This window comes from Sinocyclocheilus grahami, unplaced genomic scaffold, assembly GCF_001515645.1.
Source record: "Sinocyclocheilus grahami isolate Dianchi unplaced genomic scaffold, SAMN03320097.WGS_v1.1 scaffold233.1, whole genome shotgun sequence".
In the NCBI taxonomy this organism is placed as follows: Eukaryota; Metazoa; Chordata; class Actinopteri; order Cypriniformes; family Cyprinidae; genus Sinocyclocheilus; species Sinocyclocheilus grahami.
The window spans coordinates 1,916,692-1,941,484 of record NW_015505412.1 but is presented as its reverse complement, the minus strand read 5'-3'; the positions used below and the strand labels follow the sequence as shown (position 1 = coordinate 1,941,484).

The window sequence follows — 24,793 nt, the reverse complement described above, 5'->3', positions numbered from 1 at the left end:
GGCTTTATAGGTAATATTTTCACTTACACAATTGAGCAAAATCAGACAATATTGTGTCTAATATATACCACAATATTAACTTCCTGTTATTGAATTGTTGTAAATATCACATTTGCAACTGGCCAGTGTTCAAAAAATGCTGAGAAATCACTTTATGTAGCCCTACAAGAGTGATTACTGATAAACTGTCTGAAAAAAAGTCACATTTTAGAGAAGAAGAATCACCCACTGACTTTCAAAGCTGCTACTTAACGACTTTCTACTTCGAGGACCTTGATAGAAATGTAAGAGTAAAAAGCACAATATTTGTCTTTCAAATGTAGTGAAGTTAAAGTCATAAGTTCCCAGAAAAAATAATACTCAAGTAAAGTACAGATGCACAAAAAGTGTACTTAAGTACAATACTCAAGTAAATGTACTTCGTTACTGTCCGCCTCTGGTTAATAGTATTAAGTTAAGTGTTAATGTAGTACTACCTATTACTTCCTGCATAGTTACTTGTTAACAACGGACCATTTTTCTAAAGTGTTACCCAATTCATTTGTTGGTTATTTTACAATTGGGAATACAACGAATGCATGACAATGTTTACACATTGACACACTATTTATCAAATATATTTGATACTGTAAAGCTGCTTTGGCACAATCTGTATTGTTAAAAGTGCTATATAAATAAAGGTGATGAGACGACTTGACTAGACTAATGAGTGGAACTTGAAGGTCCAACTACACTCTAAGGCCCTGTCCCAAATGGCACCCTTCATGTGCACTCGCAGTCTTGCGGCCTTAGTGTTCAACTTGTTTGCCTGTCCGTTAAGTCCACGAGACCGTATGTGTCCCATTTGACATTTTACGTTTCAGAAGGGTGTTTGCGAACACCCCCTTTGCATAAGATTAGTCATTGTGGGTCACGCTCAAAAATGTATCAGCCTATATGTCCATGTCAGATGTTAACATGCTTGGATACAGCACTCTGTGAACAGCCAGCTTCTTTGGCAATTAATGTTTGTGGCTTACCCTCCTTGTGAAGGGAGACAATGATTGTCTTCTGGACAACTTTCAGATCAGCAGTCTTCCCCATGATTGTGTAGCCTAGTGAACCAAACTGAGAGACCATTTTGAAGGCTCAGGAAACCTTTGCAGGTGTTTTGAGTTGATTAGCTGATTGGCATGTCACCATATTCTAATTTGTTGAGATAGTGAATTGGTGGGTTTTTGTTAAATGTGAGCCAAAATCATCACAATTAAAACCAAAGACTTAAACTACTTCAGTCTGTGTGCATTGCATTTATTTAATACATGAGTTTCACAATTTGACTTGAATTACTGAAATAAATGAACTTTTCCACGACATTCTAATTTATTGAGATGCACCTGTAACTATCTGTCCTACAAAGTTCGTGGGCAGACTAGTCCACAAATAGCATACAGATTTCTAATAGGCAATTTGTTTGATTGTGCCATCACCTATTTGACAGTCCCAAAATTCAGAAATGGTATCGTTCGATTACACAATTGGGAGAATAGACGCACCTGTACTCGTGTCTCACTCAATATTATCAGTCAAAATCCCTTTTAACTGCTCAACCCACATAAAAATATGAAAAAATGTTTTCTAAAAATCTTGATCTTTAAGTTCCTTTAGCAACTGTCTATGCTGACTCCATTTTTGATCATCTCTTGTCTCACTTTAGTCTCATCTTTTAAACCTATTTCAGCCACCTGAGCAGTCAAGGATTCAGTAGGATTCCCTTTAAACTACTGTACTGTGTTGTGACAAACCCAAGAAAACTTCATTCACTAGATACAATACTCATTAAATGTAAAAATAATACTCAGTCAATTTAAATGTCTGTTTCACTGGATTTCAGATTTAGAAATTTGTCATGCAAGGTTGATTCTGTTATTGACTGTTGAGTCTTGCCTGAGCACCTGAAAATAATCTATAGGTTCGTTGTGACTGACTGTATTTCAATGGGTTTCAATGACACATCGCAGATTCCTGTGCAACAAAGCGCCCTCAAAAAGCGACTGCTACTCAGTTATCCCTCTTAATTGACTAATGAGACAAAAGCCCACAGATTATGAGATTCAAAACTCTATATTCAATTATAGATAATAGAATAAATATTCTCAAATTAGTAGATTATATCATACAAGAGAAACAAAAATAGGTGATCACTCACCTCACTGATTTAAGCCTTGCAGCATATCACCAAATCAATTATTTTAATATTTTTGGTGGAACTTGATATTTACTGATGCAGTAGTGCAGTCAGATGAGAAATGATGATATCAAAGATTAGTTTATTGTGATACAAATGTGAATTTTTTTGTTTTTGTAAATATTGATAATGATAACAATGAAAATGATACAAATTAATTGAGTATTAGAGTAACTGATCATGTATATACATATACATGAAAAGAAAAACTATAGGCCATGATAGCAGCTCACTCTCATTAAATAAACGTAAAACCCATTTATTTTTTTAAGTGTTTATTTAAAAGTCACTGTCCCTTCAAAATCTCCTTGAATATCTGAAAATATAATTCCATAGTTGTGCGTTACTAATAAGCAAAAGCATATTTCTAAATGAGGAGAAATGTTAAAAACAATTCCACACGCTGCAATGAACACATATATAGCTTGCTTTTCAGGTGGACACTTAAATAAACTGATATACTCAAGCTAACAATTTCCAGTATTCATTGATGCATGACAATAATTCATTTAAAATTAGATAAACTTTGGCATAGACAACTTGTAAAAAACAAAAAACAAATTGAACTTGCAAAAGGAGTCAATTCACACTGCAGTCACCTACTTTACCTACCTACCTAATGAAAATCCCTTTTCATACAAACATTTGACCCAGGCAGTCCAAGTTATTTCGCTGTACAAAAATAGTTTCTCCCTACATTGATATTTGCATTTCCAGGAACGCTAAATATTTGGAGTGGATAACTAGTTAGAGATAAAAGAAATTACTTACAGAATGCTAACTTAGAACTAATAAACCGGAGAAGATCACTAATTCAGTTGCCTGGTTAATTGGGAAAGTGCTTGTTACTGCTTTAAACGTAGCTGCATTTTTCCTTTTGAACTGAACCACTGTTCTGAAGACAATTTGAGCTTGAATGAACACTGCACATTTTTATCGCTGTTAGCCCTCAGCGGATACAGCTCATCTCGTGCCAAATCAGTGGGAGCAGCTACTGTTTAAGGATTGGGTGGCCTGGAGCTGGAGTGTATATTGTCAGATGATTATGAACTGAGAAATAAGGCATGTGACTGATATGAGCATATCCTTTTTAGTGGGCTGTGGATGAATAATCTACACGTTCTGAACTTTCATGGCATCCTTGGGCCAGCTGTATGGATCCAGAGTGAAGGAGTCGTAGTCAGAGCTATAGACTTGGGATAAAACAAAGGCCTCTTTATCTTTGGGTTCAGGGTACCAGGAGGCAATGCCCTGTTTGTAGGCATGGTCCACAATCTGAAGAAAAAGAGGTGTTTGGGAAGAAAGAATGAAACATAGTGAGTGAACAGAGTACAGTGTGACAGATTTGCTACCGTTTACTATTAAAAACTTATGCAAAGTCAAAATTCATCCATTTGTGATAACTTTCGTTCTTTTGTGATAACTTTTATTGGTATTACAGGGAATATAATTTACAGTATGCAATGAAGTTTACAAATTTAATGACATCAAATCTTTTGGTAGACATTCAGTAGTTTTTCTTGAAGCTAGGGAGACATACAAAATGTGCAGGGCAGGGGGTACTCCAGGACAGATTTGAGAACCACTGGTTTATGCCATTCTAATTTTACCTGATTATCAGTGCCCACATCCAGCAGCACAGGCAGGCACTGCTGAGGTGGCACTCCTCCACATGCTGTATACAGAGCTAGTTTGCCCACTGGGATCCCCATTCCATAGCTGCCCAGGTCTCCTAATCCCAGGATTCGTTCTCCATCCGTTACCACTATGGCCTATTAATGCACATACAATGAAACAACCATCTACTGGCACCGAATGACACTTTATCACTCTAAACAAACCTTAATGTCCTCCTCCGGCCATGAGTTCAGCATGGTGGCAATATGCCCCTTGTCATGGATAGTGATAAATAACCCTCTACAAGAAAAAAAAAGTCAAAATCATATGGGACTTATACTGCACGTTCACCATGCAGCTAAGAAAAACTGGTTGGACTAGTCTAAGTGTTTATAAAGCATTTGATTCAGAATAGATCTGGCTAAACAAGTCCTTCCAGGTCCAGAGTATGTATATACCTCACCTTGGTCTTCTGAAAGCAAGGCCATACTGTTGGCAGGCCAGGCCCACAGTAGGAGTGTAGACTATAGGCATGAATTCTTCAATGTCAGAGGTTAACACACGATAGAAAAGCTTCTCATTTCTGTCCTGCAGTGTCATCAGCAATATGTATCTGCAGAGTCAGAATGTTTTTTTTAGTATAAATAGGAAATGTATAATGGAAATTAATAATGTAAACACAATGGGCCTAATTTATCAATCTAACGTGGACTGCATTTTAGTTTGATGATGAATGGCTGAAATGTCAGGCAACGCTAGAACTAATGTTGTTTGTGTGATTCTATTATATATTTTGTGTGATCCTATTGATTTGATTCCTTTTATAAACTTAATTTCTGTTTTTCTCCTTTCACAGAAGCGCTGCAGGTGCATGATGCGACGATTGAATATATCCTCATGGTCGTTTATGCTGCTATTCGCGCATATAAAGCTAAAGCCCTGTACAAAAAAAAAAGAAAAAAGACATTCTAATTTTACTGATTAACGATCGATTAATGAGATTCATTTGATGGTCAGGAATATAAAAATGAACAAAATGCTGTCAATCTACAATTCTCCACCGTATTTACGATGCTGTGCGCAACTTCAGCTAACTCAAAAACTTGCGTACACGAGCTGAGACCAGACGTGAGATTTGATCGTAGCCACCGCTCACGTCCATATTGATAAATTCCAAATTTTGCGTTAAAACGACTGTACGCTCAATTTTCTGTCGTACGTTCGTTTCGTAAATGAGGCCCAATGTTTTTAGTATAAATAGGAAATAGGACCAAGAAAAGTATTGTCACTGTGCTTTTCATTGGCTATGATCATACAGAGTATGTACAGAATGTTTCAGATTAAGTTTGGTTACTTGTCGAGAGGGTTACTGCGTGTCTCGTAGCTCTTCATAACACGAAGCACTTGGACATCCTGAGAGAGGAAACAGGGAGGCAGCAGGCCATGGATACCCAGCTGTAACCTCTCCTCCATGGTGAACGCCATGCCCTGTTAACACAGCACCATAACTTCATTAACAACACATGATAGCTGCAAATGAAAAAAAAAAGTGCACTCCTCCTACAGTCTGGTTTAAATACAAATTACCACCCTGCAACTGGGTCTGCACCGGGCAACATTCCAGCTTAGGGTAGATGCATCACATGTTGGATCTATTTATTTCTGACCAATGGGAAGTAAGCATGGACACCCTCCCCTGTTGGATTCTCCGCTCACTGTTTACATCTTAACAGTTTCCATCCATCATGGTTTTAAAGTTCTACACTTCTCAATCATGCCCAGTCCTCATCTTGGCCTGAAAGTCTTTGCAAACAGGATACAGATTGCAAAGAAACATTTAAATGGAAACATTTTCATGACCCAGCAAAAAGTGTTCAGCGAAACCCCTGTGTCATATCCTGCAACTCTGCATTGATTTTAAGAAACCTAAGCATATTCAGAGCATCTCCTCTTAATGCTTGGTAGGGGCCAAAGTCTTTGCTTTTAGATTCAAGATCTCACACTGCCACTTTCATACTTTCTTATCTGTGGGGACTTTGGCATTACTAAACGTTATCAAATCACATCAAAGCACCGGCTGCTGACAATCTAATAGCTGCTTAGTCACGTAGATCATAAGTTCACTGAGTTTGAACCATAAAGATGCTTACTTTGTTCAAGTCGGGGTTCCTGGTGATATCATAGCCTCGTTTTTTGGTGAACACCGTGCCCTTGGAGTTCACGCCTGAGTGACAGACCCTCACTGCCCCTAGGATAGCAGGAGGGAGAGACAGGGGACTGGAGAAAACCCTGCACAGCGCCAGCACACTCTTACCCGAGAGAGAGTTCATGATTCCTGCAAAATAAGAACATTCAGGTTCAGAGAAGCTTCTTTTTGAAAGCTCACTATACTGGTATGCATGGCAAAATACCAGTTTATGCTGGTTTGTTGACTGGTTTCTAGTCAGTAGACCACCTTAGACCAGCAACAAACCAGATGGTCGGGCTGTTTTTAACTTGTCCAGCTACTGTACCAACTTAAGCAGGGATTTCCAACAATATGATTTTACAGTCACTGGCGCATAAACTGTGGTTATCATGATAATTGTTTTATTATAAAGAGGTGTCATGGTGCAACAAAGAAAAAAAATTACTAATACAGCTTTTGCAAGTTCAGCAAGTTCGTCCTCTCCAATTGTAAACAAGGCCTTTAGAACACAAAAAAACAACGCAAATGTATTATGTATTGTGATCTGTATTCGCTACGCATCTTTATTTTAACAACAGAATGTGTTTCAGGTCAAATGCACATTAGGGAGAGGTTTAGCATTGTCATTGTTCTGTAATGAGACATTTGTTTACAAGCAAAGCCGCGTAATTACCTGAGAACAGCTAATCCACCGGCAGTTTCTGCTTCACTAGGTTTAATCCAAACGCTGAGCTGCTGCCCGTCTCCACTGACTCGCGTTATCTGTAGATGATGTTGTAATCGACTGATAGAAACGATCCAGGTTGACAATTTCGCTTCCCAACGCTCTCGACTTGGGCCCGCCCCTTTTGGGCAGAAGTGGCCAATAGAATGAGGCGATGCGAATGACGGCGTTTCAAACAAACGGAAGATTTTGGAGGCATGTGACTCTTCTTCTTAAATTGGCTTGAGAAAGCCAACTTACTGAAATCCGTCTTAAACTTAATAATAATAATATTCTTTTTCTGAGACTAAAATTTCTGAATGCTACTCCTCCTAGAGCTTTAACTCTACAGACAGACGGTTTTCATACAAATTAAATATTAAAAATCATAAAAATCCCATAGACTTGAATTGAAAAGTCTCTGCTCATCTGAACATTCCGTCAAACTCCAACTGTCAAAATTCAAATCTAAACACACTGAAGCCCATTAGACTCAATCAGACTTCCTTTCTATGTACTATTTCTAACCCATTCAAACTCATCTATCTATCTATCTATCTATCTATCTATCTCTTTCTATCTATCTATCTATCTATCTATCTATCTATCTATCTATCCTAGCGACATGCTAATCATGCTAGAAACGTACAAACAACATGCAAGTAGCATGTTAATCATGTTAGCAAAATGCTAGTAACTTGCTAATCATGCTAACGACATACTAGTCACTTTCTAATGATGCTAGCAACATGCTAGTCACTTGCTAATCATACTAGAAACATGCTAACGACATGCTAGTAACTTGCTAATCATACTAACAAAATGCTAGTCACATTTTAATCATGCGTGCAACATGTTAGTAGCATGCTAATCATGCTAGAAACATGCTAGCGACATGTTAGTAACTTGGTAATCATGCTAATGACATGCTAGTCACTTGCTAATGATGTTAGCAACATGCTAGTCACTTGCTAATCATCCTAACAACATGCTAGTAGCATGCTAATCGTGCTAGAAACATGCTAACGACATGCTAGTAACCTGCTAATCATGCTTGCTACATGCTAGTCACTTGCTAAAGATGCTAGCAACACGCTAGTCACTTGCTAATCATGCTAGAAACATGCTAGCTACATGCTAGTAACTTGCTAATCATGCTAACAACATGCTAGTCACATGTTAATCATGCTAGCGACATGCTAGTCACTTGTTAATCGTGCTAGAAACATGCTAGCAACATGCTAGTAACTTGCTAATCATGCTAGTCACTTGCTAATGATGCTAGCAACATGCTAATCATGCTAGAAACATGCTAGCAACACCTTAGCAACCACCACGGGCACCCCAGCAACACCCTAGCAACCACCCCGAGTACCCTAGCAACCACATAGCAATGCCTTAGCAACCGCCCAGAGTACCCTAGCAACCGCACCGCAACCACCCCGAGTACCTTAGCAACCGCCCCTAGGTCTTCTATCTATCTATCTATCTATCATCTGACCCTTTCTATCTATCTATCTATCTATCACCTGACTCCTTTCTTACTATCTATCTATCTATCTATCTATCTATCTATCTATCTCTGACAGACTGTATTGCCTTCAAAACATTCAAACTTTAAGCTTTTAAAACTACTTTAAACTTCAAACTATTTCAGACTGAAAACCATAAAACTTTTTTTAAACTTCTTAAACTTTTAAAAAATTTTCAAACTTTCTGGTCCGGCTTTTCTCAAGCCAACTTAAAGTTTGTCTTGAACTTTTTTATCTAGTTATTATTAGTTTTTTATTGGCGGCTCGCAATCGGCCTGTGACGCTGGCGCTTCCCAGTGTTTTTGTTTATTCAAACGTTTGCATTTAAAATATGAGTGATGAAAACAGATACTTAATCACGCATGTCGAACGAAATTACCACGCTTGAATATGCTTTAGAAAGAAATTATATAATTATTTAATCTACAGACAAAAAGTACACGTTTCTGCATTAAATCATGAAACATGCTGGAAAATGTAAGATCTCTAGTCTAAAAGACTGTAAAAAGTTGCTTTATTGCAGGCAGTGTTTACATAAATTCTCAGCACATGAGAAATACAAAGATTTTTTTGTTTCGGAAACTACCATTTATGTAGCTTTTCATGAGCGCTGCTCTTTTTTTGCAATGCAACTAATAACAATAGATATGTACTCATACTACATACTCAAATACAAGTCTAAATCATCCCAATGATTGTATTTGGATAACAACACTGTGAAAAGACAAAGACAACAACCAAATCAACATTAAAACTACTCCAAACAAAGGTTAACTAAAAGTAAACAGAGAACCTTAGATGAACCAAAGAGGCTCTTTTATGTAAAACCTTCAGCTGAAGTGCCATCAATGTTAACGTCATCTATAAATTGTACTGATCAAATACCAGAAACCTTGCTGTGGTTAATAATTTAAAAATGTACAGTGTAAACAGTGAAAAGTTACATATATAAAACAAAAAATTTAAGTGATAAACATCTAACATCTAAAAGTAGAATTAAAACACAAAATAAAGTGTAAAAAAGATGTACAGTGCATTCACTATCTTCCAGGGGTCTATTGCAGGCCATTTGCGGTTACCGTTTAATTATTGTGCTGAAGTACACAATTAGTCCCAATGACAGTAGTCCAGAAGACATTCACTTGTAGGTGGTGACTGGTGAGTAATGAAAGATCAAGTTAGAAATGAAGGACAAGGCAGTGACTCAGATCACAACACTCGTGCCACTGCGAGAGCTTTTATCCTGTTAAAAAAAAATAAAAAAATTATATATATTTTTATGATGAGACAAACCATAATTATTTACATTTATTTTTATTCATTTGGAAGACACTTATCAAAAATGACTTAAAAATACTATGCGGTTTATTTTTTTGTTCAAATCTCCATTTCAGCAAACCCAAAGCATAGTTTTAAACACAAAAATAAAAATGGTCATTTATTCACCTTCATTTCATTCCAACCCTGTATGACTTTCTTCTACGGAACAAAAAAGATGGTATTTTGAAGAATATGTTTTTGTTCATACAATAACATTCAAACAAGCGGAGACATTTTTCAAAATGTCTTCTTTTGTGTTATCAGAATAAAGAAAATCATACAGGACTGGAATAACGTAAGTGTGTAAATTATGACAGGATTTTCATTTTTGTGTGAATGATTCTCTTTAAATGTGTCCTTTTTGGCACCACAGTATATAAATCACAGCTTCTTAGTGATGAACAAATCCTAAATCTACATTCTTACCGAGAAGTAGTCACTCCTCCTGCTGTGGCCAGGCAAAATATCAATGGTAGAATAAGCTGGTGGTTTCTCAGACAATCTCCCTTGAGATCTCTTCCGTTTTCTATAACTGTCCTCCTCGTCTGAACTCCAGGAGCCTCTACGTGGAGAAGGCGAATAGCTCCTGTCTTTGCGGTTTGTCGCGTGCTCCAGCTCCTCCAGAAGCTCCCCTTTACTGCGAACACGTGGACAAGACCTATCCAAAACCGAAACTCGTCTGCGTCCTGATGAACCTCTGGCTCCACGCCTGTCGTCCCAGTCTGACCCGTCGCTGTAGCTGCGCTGTATCTGCGTCCCTCTCTGTGAAGATGACAGCTCCCTCCGGGAATCATCACGATGATGACCGTTGCGGTTTGAGCTACCACTGGAATGATTAGATAGCCGGTGTCTTCCACCATCATTGGTCCGCCGAGAGCTCGGTTTCGCTCGGCCCACGATGGGAGGCAGCTGGATGACCCTGCGCTCCACACCTTGGACACCCATCTCGTCCAGGGCTGAGAGCATGCTGGGCGGCCTGGCTGATAAAGGTACAGCTTGGGGTATGGGTTGAGGTGGTGGAGTTGCATATTGGGGTTGTGGGAACACATATTGATGAGGAAGGCTTTGGAATGGGACTTCTGTGTAGTATTGTTGAGGCTGAAGCATTGGGGCAGCCATATCCATCCCTCTTACTTGGTTCTCCAGAAAATCTAACACCTGGTTATTACCACGTACACTTCCATTTATGCTGCCATTGGCATGGTATCCGTGGGGAGGTACGAATGGCAGGACAGGTTGAGAAGGAGGAATGACCATCGGGGCCATGGGAAGGTTGTGTTTGGATGAAGTTTCAGAAAAAGACCCTGTGGAGGACAAATTATGAGTGTCAAGTCATTACTGATCAGAAGCAGCACTACATACATTAGCAGATTACTAGAGGAAGTTATACTGACCTGAATATAGTAAAGGGTTTGCTTGAGAAGATGCTTTTGAGGCAATGGGGGCATAGATGGGCTGGCCATGGAGCCACGGTACCATTGCTTTTTGAGCGTCACGCATCATCTTGTGGTGCATCACCGCTAAATAGACAAATGAACATGGAAGAAATATTTCACTTTTTTATTTTATTTTTCAATAAAATTACAACAAACTATTATAAATATATATTTTTTTATTTGAAATAATACTTAATAATAATAATAATATTATTATTTATAAAGCACATTATGTTGTTTTCATTGTTAAAATGCTAAAAGGGTTCCACAGATTATAATTATAATAAATTATGTGTCAAGTCATTACTGATCAGAAGCAGCACTACATACATTAGCAGATTACTAGAGGAAGTTATACTGACCTGAATATAGTAAAGGGTTTGCTTGAGAAGATGCTTTTGAGGCAATGGGGGCATAGATGGGCTGGCCATGGAGCCACGGTACCATTGCTTTTTGAGCGTCACGCATCATCTTGTGGTGCATCACCGCTAAATAGACAAATGAACATGGAAGAAATATTTCACTTTTTTATTTTATTTTTCAATAAAATTACAACAAACTATTATAAATATATATTTTTTTTATTTGAAATAATACTTAATAATAATAATAATATTATTATTTATAAAGCACATTATGTTGTTTTCATTGTTAAAATGCTAAAAGGGTTCCACATATTATAATTATAATAAATTATTATGAATTTTATTCATATTATTATTTAAAAGAATACTTATATTAATAATACAAATATTTATATTTATAATGCATATTTTGTTGTATTGTCTGTCTACTTATTTAGTTTTCATTGTCAAAAAGAAAAAAACATATGCATTACATATATATTATAAAACATATTATTGACAAACTAATCAATTGTTATGCAGAATGAGATTTTGTAATCAGTAGACATTTATTTCAAAGAACTGATATCCACCAGAAGTAGAACATTTTGAATATTGTTAAAAAATAAATATTGTAACATTATCTGGTGTGATAAATGCACAGACTAAGATACTAAAGCAATAAAGAGTCAATGCACGTGGATACCTTCTTCTGGGCAGCAGCAAGTGCGAGGACAGCAGGGACAACGGACATAGCAGCAGCAGTTCTGAGGACAGCACTGGCAGCAGCAGATACAAATCAGTATGACGAGGAGCAATCCACCGAGGACGATGAGCAGCACAGTCAGCCAGTCTGAGAGGAAGAGGGGGTATGACCAGCATCAGCATCTATAATGTTTTTGTGGTTGAACAAGGCTTCAGTGTGTTGATACTTACGATACACAATGAGTCTGATTTCTTTATCGGAGTCTCCCACAACATCACCTGCTGCATCGATGGAGCAGAAATACATGCCGTTGTCCCACCACATCACCTCATTGATAACCAGGTCAGCATCTGAGAAACACATACAGAAAAACTAAATTACTGGCTCTTGTTAGTGAAACCTTAATCAAGCAAACATAAATTGTACATTGTAAGGAATCAGCAATATATATATATAAAACTATGTGATGTGAGAAGATCTGACTAATGGGATTTCTAAGACCAACTTCTGAGCATGTAATAAATTGTTTCCTATGACTGTGATTCTCTAAATGCCTACATCTGTGGTTGTCACATAACAGTTGTCTACACTAATTAATTTGATCCTATAAAGCCTGCTATATCATTTGATAAATGAATTACTTATGCCTCCAAATTATCAATATTATCAAAACCTGTTCTGATTGATAGCTCATACTTTTTAATAATAAGATTTAGGAAGCCTCTTAGGATAATTATAAAAAGATCCCACACTAAGTTTACTTAATTTTTTATTGGGTGTTTTTATTGGGAGATACAGAGTGACAACTGATATTTATAAGCATTTTATGGAAGCATTCTGCTATACTAATATAAATCTGTCATTGATTTGTCATTGCTCCTGCATGTCCAGACTCACTGTTTTGTACGTATATCTTGCGATCTCGATATTCTGTCCCCAAAATAGCTTCATTGAGGCCTCTTTTCTGAATCACTATGCGGACAGTGCGCTGACTGTCTGGACAGTCATTGGCTGGGTCTTGCTTCAGACCCAGAGCTGCTTGATATGCTGAAGAAAGAAAGAAACTTACATGGTCACATCAATCACCACATGTAATCAATTCAGACCAAAAAAAAGTAAAAAAAAAAAAAAAAAGCCTTTTATATTCAGTTGACCTACACCACTCACCTGCTGAGTAATATTCCAGCACTGGGTCCAAACAGAAGGACTTGTATCGCCATGTGACCAGGACATCTTGTAGGTTTGCAGTAGTGGAATAGTCGCATCGCAGAGTGACAGAAGCAAACAACATTGTGTGTCTCTCTGTATGAGGAACCGTAACCTGGATAGACAACAGCTCTGAGAATAAAGGGAGAGGGATCAGTTAACATACCATTTGCATCAGGGTTCCACACCTTCTGACCGACAAGCTTTCATTACTTTTCCAGTCGTTAATTTGATTTATTTAGTTAGTCATTTCATAAGGATTTTACTCACAAAGAACCATTTTCAGCAAATTAAATATTTTAGTATATTCTTAAATATTTTAACTATTTTAAATCTATATCTATTTCTATTCCAGGCCTGAAAATCTCTATTTTACACATCAAAATCAAGTTTCAGTAAAACATAATATTAACATTTTTGCTGGCATGAAGCTTGTAAATCACGTGATCGGGATTATCTGCCAATCATGTTTGCACCTGTGGATGATTAACCTCGCCACTGAATTTATACAATTACCAGAAATTGTTTTAATTCTTTAAAAGTGGTATGCCACTAAATGAAACTCCTAATATTCAATTTTAAACCCTGACAGTTATTTTGAATGCCGACTTACCTGTTGGAAATACGCAGAGCACGAGCGCAAGCACCTTGAGCTTCAGTGTTTCTCTCATGTTTCTCGGTAACACGGAAGGTTTTTTTTCCTTTACTGTATTTTTCCAAAAAACAGAAAAATCCTATATTTGCGAACCAAACAAATACAGACGATGTATGCTGGCCATCATGTCAACGTAAAACATGCGACGCAAATATATCCTGCTATTTTTACCTAAATTCTCTCGAGTCAGTGTAAACACACCTTTGCTCTTTGGAAGTCTGATTCCCCTCCCCCATTCCACGATGACGCCACAGACTCCACCCACCAACAGGTGCGCAACACCCGAATTGGGTCATGTTACTTTATTTAAAGTTATTCATTGATTATTGTTCAAAATTAAATTATTTTTCACATTTTTATTATTAATATTATATTATTATGTAAATATGTTTCATCGCTCAAAGTGAAAGTATTAATTGCGTTGTTTACTTTATTCGATAGAATTACGCAATATATTTGTAGTTATTCACATTTAACCACCAGGGGGCGTCCCTTGCCGGATCAATGGGCCACGTCTTCCCAACGTTCTAGTTTTGCTGCCTCGCCAGCTGAAAAATATTAAAATCCATGTAAAACTGACCAACAGGCAATCCTGACTAGATGTGGAGACCAGCAAACAAGCTTAGACTGGTTAAAGGAAAAGGAAAAAGTAAACTCGACTGTGGCACGTTGAGTCTTTTTGGTCACTGTTCTCAGAATGGAACTGTGTTTGATGATGTAACATTATAACCATGCTATCTTCCCAAAAATTGCAAGTAAAAAAAAAGTAAATTAATTCCAGCTCTAAGTTCTGAATGAGCTGTGTTCTTTTAAACTATTGTAAACTGCCATCACACATAATATTCATATGGGGAGTTGCTATGTTTTTAGTTTTTTTTCCTATACAGAGTGTAAACATCCTATTGGCGGGAAAGGATGTTTTATTAATCGTTAATAATAAATTTAACTATTAACTATCAACTATGGCACAATGTGAAAGAAAGCGGCATGTACAGAGATCTAAACCTAAAGCACTAAACACCTGTGAGGGCTTGTATCAGATTGTTTCCTGCTATTGTAATCTCATCCTGGAAAGAATCATCTTTTCCTTTTCTGTGTCCTGTCCAGTTTCCTGCATGGCCAAGATTCTGTATTGCTAAAAAATGCCTTACTGTATTTGTTTTCTTATGTTGAAGTAAGACCAAAAGAAGCAAGTAGTCATGCCCTGATATTGATGATAAAGAACAGGGATATATTTTTATCATGAATACACTAAGGTTATCAGAAGAAAAGAAAAACAGACAGCAAGTGTTCATATCAAAGTCATTATTTTAAAACCGTGAAATACAAATAAATGGCACATTATCAAAAGCACAATCATTCATGCTTCCCTCGAGAGCCAACTGATTAACACTGACACAAATGTACAGTACAGTGCAAACAAAGGCAATGGCAATATTGAAATATCAGAGACAGCGTCCCATTACAGTACTAAAGATATACAAAATACCAAGGAATGTTTAAAGCACTCGAATGTCATTTGAACAATTTAAAGTCCTTTCTAAGATATTTTTAGTGCAGCGGTAGTCTGAGGACTAATTACGAAAATAGTTTTTTTGACATTATTATCAATACAGAAAATAAAAACAAACACACACACACTACGTTCCTGCCCTTGACCAGCAAAAGTTCCCAAGCTCTTCATGTCTGTGTGATCCTGCATAAAATGTGTCTTTCTGACAGATTGATACTTAGTGTCTGGGGCATTTCTCTTCAGCTGGATGGTGATGTTATTAGTATGATGTCAGCTCAGTCTGACGACGTCACACAATTAGTGAGTCTCTGCTTAGATGAGTGGTCTGTTAAAAAAACACCAAGAGCCACACATTAGACACCCATTAGCATGATGCGTTGTTAGTGTGCCAGTGTAATGCTGTACTGTGAGCCCATTAGAGTTAGTGATGCCTTTTATGATACAATCAGGAAAACAGAACAAAAACACATAAAACCTGCCTGAGAAATCAGAGAACTTTCATTTACATACATTCTTGTAAAGAATACAATTTACATTTCAGCAAACAAAAAAATGACATGCTGTACAGTTAAAATAATTTCATATTCAGATTTCTTTGAGTCCCTCTTTGGAAAACAAATGACATAAGTATAAAATAAAATATAGGCTGACAAAAGATCCTCGGAGTTGAAAAAATATTAAAAAAATGTAATTTTGAGATAAAATAAGAACAACTTTGAGTTTATTTCTATATTTCATTATTATATACACTGCCGTTCAAAAGTTTGGGGTCAGTAAGATCTTATACTCACCAAGGCTGCATTTATTTGATCAAAAAGACTATAAAAACAGTAATATTGTGAAATACTTGTTTTCAAAATGTATATATATTTCAAAAAGCAATTAATTCCAGTGATGGCAAAGATACATTTTCAGGAACCATTTCTCCAGTCTTCAGTGTTAACAAAGTTGTGCTGCCTAATATTTATGAAAATTGTTCAGGATTTTTTTCTTTGATAATTTGAGAGTTCAAAAGAACAGCATTTATTTGAAACAGAAATATTTTGCAACATAATAAATGTTTTTACTGTAACTTTACATCAATTTAATGCATACTTGCTTAATAAATATATTAATTTATAATAAAAAAAAATAGTACTGACCCCAAACTTTTGAAAGGTAAGTCTGAGAAGGAAAAAGGAAATTCAATCTAACATATAAAATGTTTAAAAACAGGTAACTTCAAAATAAACATCATAATTTTACCCGTCCAGTAGCTCCCTAAATTTTGAAGCTATAACAACAAGTTTTATTTAAAAAAATTATTGTTACCCCATATGCCACATTTATCACAGGAAATGGGATTGAGAGATGTTGCAAGCTGGATTTGACCTTACATAACCCAAAAGACCACAGGTATGAGAAGAGCATTATGTCTGAAATTACTTGATGACTATGTGAATATACATAGATGGTGAGCTGAGATGTTTTTTTTTTACAAGATACTGCTTGATTTGAAGGATAGAACACTTATTTGTGCTCTTTAACATTTGAGACTTTACATTTCATATTAATGGAATCTGAATTGGCTCTTCTTTTTAGGCTTGAAGGAAGTTTGTTCCACCCTTCAATGTACAGAAACCAGGGCAGATGATTACAAGTAACTCACCAGTTTCCTTGATTTGTCCCTGTCCTCCCTGCGCTCCTGTAATGTATGGGACAGTCCATGGGCTGGACGTGTGTATGAAAAAGGCCGCATGGCAGGATCAGCAGTCCTGTACCGTTCCCTCCCTATATGCTCTTCAGTTCTAAACCTCTCCGCCTCCCTCTCAGAGTACGGAGGTAAAGGATCCTCCTCCTCGGGGCGGTGGCTAGGTGACCTGCTGTTGTAACAGTCACTGCTCTTCTTGGAACTGCCTTTTGAAGGTGTGTCACTGTCATCATCAACCCTCCCCCCTCGCTCTCCGTGGCCCCTAGCCTTGCGCTCCAGCAGAGTGTTCAGGTAGGTATCGTCATAAGACCTCTGTCGAGCGAGGTAACGCTCGCTGTCGGCAGTGTTGCACCTTTTTGGCGGGGAAGGTGGTGAGCCTCGACGGCGCCAGCCGTCATTGTCATCATCACCTCGAGAATACCGTGGCCCATCTCGGTAAGATGTGGGATGGTCTCGCGACCTTGGACCCATTTCAAAGTCTCGCTGAGGTCCACGAAAGTCACCTCTCCGATGACCGTGTGGGCCGTATGACATAGCAAACTCTTCCAGCTCATCTAGTGACCCTGTGCGCCCCCTAGCGTCAAAGGCTTTGCGGGGCAGGTGCTCAGAACGACAGTTCCATCTGCACAAACAGTCATGATATTATTAGTGCAAACATATATACTTTTATACATATACTGTATATATATATATATATATATATATACAATTTAAAATAACTGTTTTCTATTTTATATGGTGGCCGAGAGAGCTCAGCGCACTGTAATTTAAGACAACACATGCAAATAGAAAAAGCAGCAGCAAATTAAGAAAATATCTTCTTCAGTTTGACAACACATGTGCTGCAAATACTCGCAACACAACCAAATACAGAATTGTGCTGCAAATACACAAAACACATCCAAACACAAAAACATGCTGCAAATACACAAAACACATCCAAACACAAAAACACGCTGAAAATACTCACAACACAACCAAACACAAAAATGCGCTGCAAGTAGCACAGACCACAATGGGGGACCCTAACAATGCTTACAAAAGTGAACCATGGTTTATTATAGTAAAAGTAGTAACCATGTATTGATCACCATTTGTATAACCACAGTTGTACAAATACCATGGTAAAACTATGGTTAGTGTGGCTAATTTACCATGGTTTAACTATAGTAACCACTTTTTATTTGTATATATTTTTATATACAGTAATAATAAATATATATAGGCTATTAATTTTTGTTGGGAAGTTGTAAAAGTAGCCAGCTTACATAGCGTTTCAGTTACAGTTATTGTGCATTTCGTCAGCTTATTTAGGCTAATAATATAAAAAATTCGAAGGAATCATATGATCAGGATGTAAAAAAAAAAAAAACACCTTTCAGAGCAGACTTTTATAAGCATGTCCCAGGTTCTTCACTTGTTGCGGTTCCCTTAAACATTTCTGATGTAGTCTGTGCATATTTGCAACGTGTTTCTGTTTTTGGTTGTGTTGTGAGTATTTGCAGCACAAGATGATTTCTTAATTTGCAGGTGTTTTTTTCTATTTGCAGTTCTCTCAGCCACCGTGATTTTAATATATTTTAAAATGTTATTTATTCTTGTGATGTCAAAGCTAAATTTTCAGCATCATTAATCCAGTCTTCAGTGTCACATGATCCTTAAGAAATCATTCTAATATGCTGATATGGTGCTCAAGAAACATTTCTCTCTTGTGTCTCCAGTTTGAAAACCCCTGTCCTAAATTATTAGGTCATGCACACACACACTTGAATTGTACCTGTTGTCATGCTCATCCAGAGAGTGATTGCTTTGATAATGTGAGGGGCGAAGCCTATGGCCGATCGATGCTGTTCGAATATGCGGCTCATCCATGTGGTCACTGATGGGTGGTAGTGCCTTCCTCAGGACCTGTCGATAGGTCTGCCTGAAGTCTACGTCACCGTCATGCAGAGAGCTCAGTTCTGATAGGCTGCCAGCTGCTGACACAATGACATCATCATTAAGGACTTTCTTGATGTTTTTTTTTATTGCAGTAACAAATATGTTGTCATTGTAATATGCAGCAAAAAATCTATCTTTGTGAGAAATTCTGAACTTGGTTAGAATATTATGAATCGTCTTGACTTGCACAATCACAGATGTATTTTAAAGGGATAGTTTATCTAAAAATGAAAAATCTGTCATCAATGTGACTTTAACTGTATGGACAAAAGCAATTGAAAGATCCTTCAAGATATAATCTTTTGTGTTCCAAGGAAGATAAAAAAATACAGGTTTGTTATGACATGAAGGTAAATGATGACCGACTTTGATTTGAGAATGAACTATCCCTTTAAGATGAATGTAAAAGACATGTCCACTGGGGAGTGTTCAGATTGTAAACAATCATTGACCTTTAATAGGACACTGATGATGATGATGATGATGCATTAGACTTGCCATCAGGTGTGTCAGCTGACCATTGGTAGCTTTTTACTAACTTATCTCAAATCCAGCCTTTCTTTTTTATATACAAACAAATTCTGTGTACAGTAACATGCTGACTGCATACAGGCTTACATGGAATAAAATAAAAAAATTCAGTATATTAATTTAAAAATAGAAATATGAATTAATAAATTGGCCTATAAACAGTTATACTTATATATTTTAATGGAGTTTAATGTAAAAGTATAAAATCAATAAATTGCTTTAAAAATTTACAAATAAATAGACATTTAAGGGCCAGATTTACTAACAGCTTGCACCAATGCAAACCCTCTTTTGGCATAAAAAAAACTAGTGTCAGGATTTACTAAAGACACAAAATTAGTGCTGAAAAAGTGCAGGTCTATTTTTGCAGTGGACCTTATTGCATATGCATTTGTACAAGTTTCCCTTTCAGACACAAAATTTCATACACAGAGGTTTGCGCTAGTCAATTTACTGGTATTTGAGCCATTATGGAAACGATCTGGCTGTGTTCTTTAATTCGCGCATTGTCAGTAAATCACCTGCAGAACTTTCCAATTCCATCGGCGCTTTTATGGGATTGCACTCTCATGCTAATTTGCACTATTTTGTAAAAAAAAACTATTAATATATTTCCTTTTTAAAATGATAGGTTAATATAAAAATTAATTAACGTATTAATAAATATTAACTGGTCAATCAAGTTTAAAAATCCCATTGCCCCTTTAGTGTTTGCCATTCAGCTCAGGGCATTTTTACTTGTTGATACACACATACAGTACATTGTGAAACCATTCACCATCTTCACAGACAACACAGCTGCTACCTTCACAATGCCAGCAAGCTTTCTGCAATGTTACTATCTTTAAAACTTCAGCTGACATTCTATTTCCTACAAAATCACATACACAAATACAAACACTCTCGTCTCATCTGACCACAATTCCTTTAAACATTTTAAATACTCTGGACAGCCTGAGATTAAAGTTACAGTGCAGTTGAAGATGATATTAGTTGAGTTTGCGTTGAGTTATATGATGCAGACTTGCTTCAGTCATATGCAGTTACTCAGTGCAAATGCAGATTCACTTCAGACAGATGTGTTCAAAGAACAAACAAAGACATTAAAATATTTAGCATTTCATTTTTTATATGCTGCTGTATTGTCACTTACCTCCAGCTATATTGTTTTCTACTGAAGGAGCCACTACAGTCAACTTGGGTTCAATGATGGATGGTGCGGCTGGAGGGACCACAGGAAGCACAGGAAGACCAGGAACGTAGTAAGGTTGATACATGGCAATCTGAGGAGGTTGGCCGCTCTTTGCCATCTTCCCTGCTTCATATACTTTGAAGGCAAGTGGGAATGTTTTTTTCAGGTTGTGAATACGGGCAATGTGAGTGTAGTATGTATGTGTGTTTGTGTACTCACAGTGTTTTGGACAGCAACATGTATCAGGACAGCAGCAGCAGCTTACATAACAACAACAGGAGTGAGGGCAACACTGGCACCAGCAGATCCCAACCAACAACAGGAAGAGCACACTACCAAGGACGACAACTCCCACAAATACCCACTCTAAAGGAGACAAAAAAGACTCATCAGGAGACTTGGTTTCTGTGGCAAAAGCAGATCGTGAAAGAAGTGCTGCCCTGAAATCATTTTTGCCCACAGGATAGGAAGTCTCTGAAAATGACCAACCACAAGGGAGAGCTTGAATGATGCACAACCTCTTATCTGGACTCTCTTAGGGCCTAATGATGAATTTCCTCTGGGTGTGGTGTTAAAATTCCAACAGTATACATTGCGGACCTCTTATTCAACTCAAGAATGTTCAGAATTATATGCCTCTGAGCCCTTATGGCCGATTGGGGTAATGAACAGGACATAACCAAATTACTTTTTTAGAAGTTGAAATGTTTGTTAGCAGACCACAATAGCAGGACTGGGTTTAAAATATCCCAGTTTGATTTCAGATTGCTTACATCTGCACATCATCATAATGTTAAATGGCAACAGAGCTTAAACTTTGCAATTAATTTACAGGTGCATCTAAAAACAATTTAATATCGTGAAAAAGTTTTTTTTTTGTAACTTATTTCAAAGAGTGAAACTTTCATATATTCTAGATTTATTACATGTAAAGTAAAATATTTCAAATGTTTTTTTTGTTTTAATTTTGATGATTAGTGCTTACAGCTCATGAAAGTCAAAAATCCAGGATCTCAAAATATTAGAATATTACCTAAGATCAATCAAAAAAAGGATTTGCAAAACAGAAAAGTTCAAGTTCTTTAAAGTTTGTTCATTTATGCACTCAATACTTGGTCGTGGCTCCTTTAGCGCAAATGACAGCATCAGTGTGGTGTGGCATGCAAGCGATCAGCCTGTGGCACTGCAGAGGCACTACTGAGCCTTCAGCTCGACTGTATTATTGGATCGACTGTTTCTCATCTTTCTCTTGAAAATATTCCATAGATTAGATTCCATATGGGGTTCAGGTCAGGCATGATGGCTGGCCAATCAAGCACAGTAATATTATGGTCAGAAAACCACTTGGAAGTGGTTTTGGCACTGTGGGCAGGTGCTAAGTCCTTCTGTAAAAGGAAATCAGCATCTCCATAAAGCTTGTCAGCAGATGAAAGCATAAAGTGCTCCAAAATCTCCTGGTAGGTGGCTGCATTGACTTTGGACTTGATAAAACACAATGGACCAACACCAGCAGACGATGTCACAGCACCCCAAATTATCACTGACTTCAGAAACTTCACACTGGACTTCAAGCAGCTTGGATTCTGTGCCTCTCCAGACTCCAGACCTTGATTTCCAAATGAAATGCAGGACTGATGCAGATCTGAAAAGAGGACTTTGGAGTCGGACCACTGAGCAACAGTCCAGTTATTTTTCTCCTTAGCCCAGGTAAGATGCTTCTGATGTTGTTTCTGTTTCAGAAGTGGCTTGGTAGCCCTTTTCCTGAAGACGTCTGAGCGTGATGACTCTTGATGCACTGACTCCAGCTTCAGTCCACTCTCTCCAAACGGCTTTGCTTGACAGTATTCTCAAGCTTGCTACCCAATTTCTTCCATCCAGTCAACTTTGCATTTAATATGGTTTGATACAGCACTCTGTGAACAGCCACCCCTTTCAGTAATGACCTTCTGTGACTTACCCTCTTTGTGGAGGGTGTCGATGCTCGTCTTCTGGACCATTGACAAGTCAGCAGTCTTCCCCATTATTGTGGTTTCAAAGAACAAGAGATACCCAGAATTTATACTGTAGGGATGGTAATTTAATGAAACTCAAATGTAAATATTCTAATATTTTGAGACACTGGAATTTTGACTTTCATGAGCTATAAGCTCTAATCATCAAAATTAAAACATTTTTTTTTATGTTTTACTTTACATGTAATGAATCTAGAATATATGAAAGTTTCACTTTTTTAAATAAGTTACAAAAAAAAGGAACTTTTTCACAATATTCAAATTTTTTGTATACACACACACACACTTCATTGGGATATTAGCTAATATATACTTCTATATTTGTTTATACACTTTCATTATGAGTGTCATTTGTTTGTGAATTCTACTGCATGTTTTTGATTCACTAAAACGAACCACTTCATTAGAGTCATTTGTTGGTGAATCAGACTACACTGGTCACACTGCACGTTATTGCTTGCAACTTGCAAATACTTTTTTTCCTCCGCTATTATTTTGCGGTACACTGTCTTCTTAGCATGTTCGATTTGGACTGAAAACACAGGTGAAATATGACTTCTTTTACTGCACAATGCAAAAAAACACTGGCACATTGCCAATCCTAGGGTTGGAAGAAGCAACGCTGAGATCCGAAAATCTGTATTTTTACCCAACCTAATATAATACACTTTTCAAATGTAAAACAATAAATGTAAGAAGTGTTACTTTTTTATTTACCTCATTTTTTTTGCCATCAGATATAGTTTAAAACCTCTTATTTCCATATAATTTGGTGCCGTAAGAACCTATACAGTGAATGCGTGTGTGACAGCATGTCTGCACTGCAAGCTAGCTGCGTGATGCGACGCAGCAAAATTATTGCTCCCATTATAATCAGTGAAGCTGTCTTTAACACAAGTGGCTTAAAATAAAAAATATATATAATGCAAGCAATACTGCTAGCATTCTGAAAGAGAGAAAGCTTCAGCAGAGGGTGAGATGTAAAAGTAAGTAACTATAAAAAGTAACAATCATGTGATTAGTTAAAGTTATGCAGTATATAGTATAATCTGCAGTAATGTTATGCAACATCAATCATTGATATGTCCTGTAATTTTAAATTTTCTTTTTTCTTTTTTTTTTCAGAGGGAATAGATCAGATTGGAGCATTTTGGAGTTTGCCGATTGCAGCAGAAAATGAAGCAAGTGAACTGGAAAAGACCTGTGTGAGAGCACCCACTGAAAAGGGCAGGGGGAGAGAGAGGTATGGCAGGCATACCTGGCATAATCTCCAAATCAAACTCAGGCAGGATGTCATCCAGCACACCTGTCCTACCTGGAGAAGGGAGAAGATCAGACATAAACAGCAGCAGAGGGCAGCAGATGAAAGTTCAAAGTTTAGGGTCGTGGGTAAATGCTTGTGTGTTATTATGAAAAAAGTTACTCTGTTAGTGGCTGTGGATTAATTAAGTGTAAATTGAAAGCTGATTTGAAAACTTGATTTGTGGTTTTAAGCATGATTGTTGGTTTAGAGACTAAATCAAATGCAAAAGTATAAACAAAGTCTGCATATATATATATATATACAGTGGGTACGGAAAGTATTCAGACCCCCTTAAATTTTTCACTCTTTGTTATATTGCAGCCATTTGCTAAAATCATTTAAGTTAATTTTTTTTTCCTCATGAATGTACACACAGCACCCCATATTGACAGAAAAACACAGAATTATTGACATTTTTGCAGATTTATTAAAAAAGAAAAACTGAAATATCACATGGTCCTAAGTATTCAGACCCTTTGCTCAGTATTTAGTAGAAGCACCCTTTTGATCTAGTCTTTTTGGGAAAGATGCAACAAGTTTTTCAGGGGATCCTCTGCCATTCCTCCTTGCAGATCCTCTCCATTTCTGTCAGGTTGGATGGTAAACGTTGGTGGACAGCCATTTTTAGGTCTCTCCAGAGATGCTCAATTGGGTTTAAGTCAGGGCTCTGGCTGGGC

General features: G+C 37.2%; 3 protein-coding genes across 6 annotated transcripts in view; all 3 read right to left on the bottom strand.

Annotated features, from left to right (window-relative positions):
- Positions 1-6,876, bottom strand: part of LOC107597567 (NADP-dependent malic enzyme, mitochondrial-like) — a 10,864-nt gene extending 3,988 nt beyond the window's left edge. Inside the window, exons 1-7 of the mRNA XM_016288698.1 lie at positions 6,706-6,876; positions 5,995-6,179; positions 5,199-5,332; positions 4,308-4,457; positions 4,069-4,144; positions 3,838-3,999; positions 3,345-3,502 (exon numbers count right to left, since the gene is read on the bottom strand). Coding sequence (XP_016144184.1) covers positions 3,345-3,502; positions 3,838-3,999; positions 4,069-4,144; positions 4,308-4,457; positions 5,199-5,332; positions 5,995-6,174 — 860 coding nt within the window. The 5' untranslated portion in view covers positions 6,175-6,179; positions 6,706-6,876. The remainder of the gene's footprint in view (positions 1-3,344; positions 3,503-3,837; positions 4,000-4,068; positions 4,145-4,307; positions 4,458-5,198; positions 5,333-5,994; positions 6,180-6,705) is intronic.
- Positions 6,877-8,760: 1,884 nt separating this feature from the next.
- Positions 8,761-14,165, bottom strand: ildr1b (immunoglobulin-like domain containing receptor 1b). 2 transcript variants are annotated; one of them, XM_016288597.1, is made up of 9 exons: positions 14,106-14,165; positions 13,893-14,013; positions 13,241-13,411; positions 12,971-13,120; positions 12,304-12,423; positions 12,074-12,220; positions 11,386-11,511; positions 10,014-10,891; positions 8,761-9,510 (listed from the first exon to the last, which is right to left on the bottom strand). In XM_016288597.1, exons 2-9 carry the CDS (start codon positions 13,948-13,950, stop codon positions 9,472-9,474), a joined length of 1,689 nt encoding a protein of 562 aa, XP_016144083.1. In that variant the 5' UTR covers positions 13,951-14,013; positions 14,106-14,165; the 3' UTR covers positions 8,761-9,471. The 2 variants fall into 2 exon arrangements, with proteins under 2 accessions (XP_016144083.1, XP_016144084.1); XM_016288598.1 differs by having other exon boundaries at positions 13,893-13,985; positions 14,106-14,122.
- A 1,088-nt stretch (positions 14,166-15,253) lies between these two features.
- The window catches only part of ildr2 (immunoglobulin-like domain containing receptor 2), a 20,230-nt gene continuing 10,690 nt past the window's right edge, over positions 15,254-24,793 (bottom strand). The window contains exons 4-9 of one of the 3 annotated variants that reach the window (XM_016288594.1): positions 24,072-24,128; positions 21,021-21,167; positions 20,763-20,936; positions 18,915-19,116; positions 17,096-17,759; positions 15,254-15,772 (exon numbers count right to left, since the gene is read on the bottom strand). In XM_016288594.1, the coding sequence (XP_016144080.1) occupies positions 15,737-15,772; positions 17,096-17,759; positions 18,915-19,116; positions 20,763-20,936; positions 21,021-21,167; positions 24,072-24,128 (1,280 nt within the window). In that variant the 3' untranslated portion in view covers positions 15,254-15,736. The remainder of the gene's footprint in view (positions 15,773-17,095; positions 17,760-18,914; positions 19,117-20,762; positions 20,937-21,020; positions 21,168-24,071; positions 24,129-24,793) is intronic. The other 2 variants (XM_016288595.1, XM_016288596.1) reach the window with 2 other exon arrangements.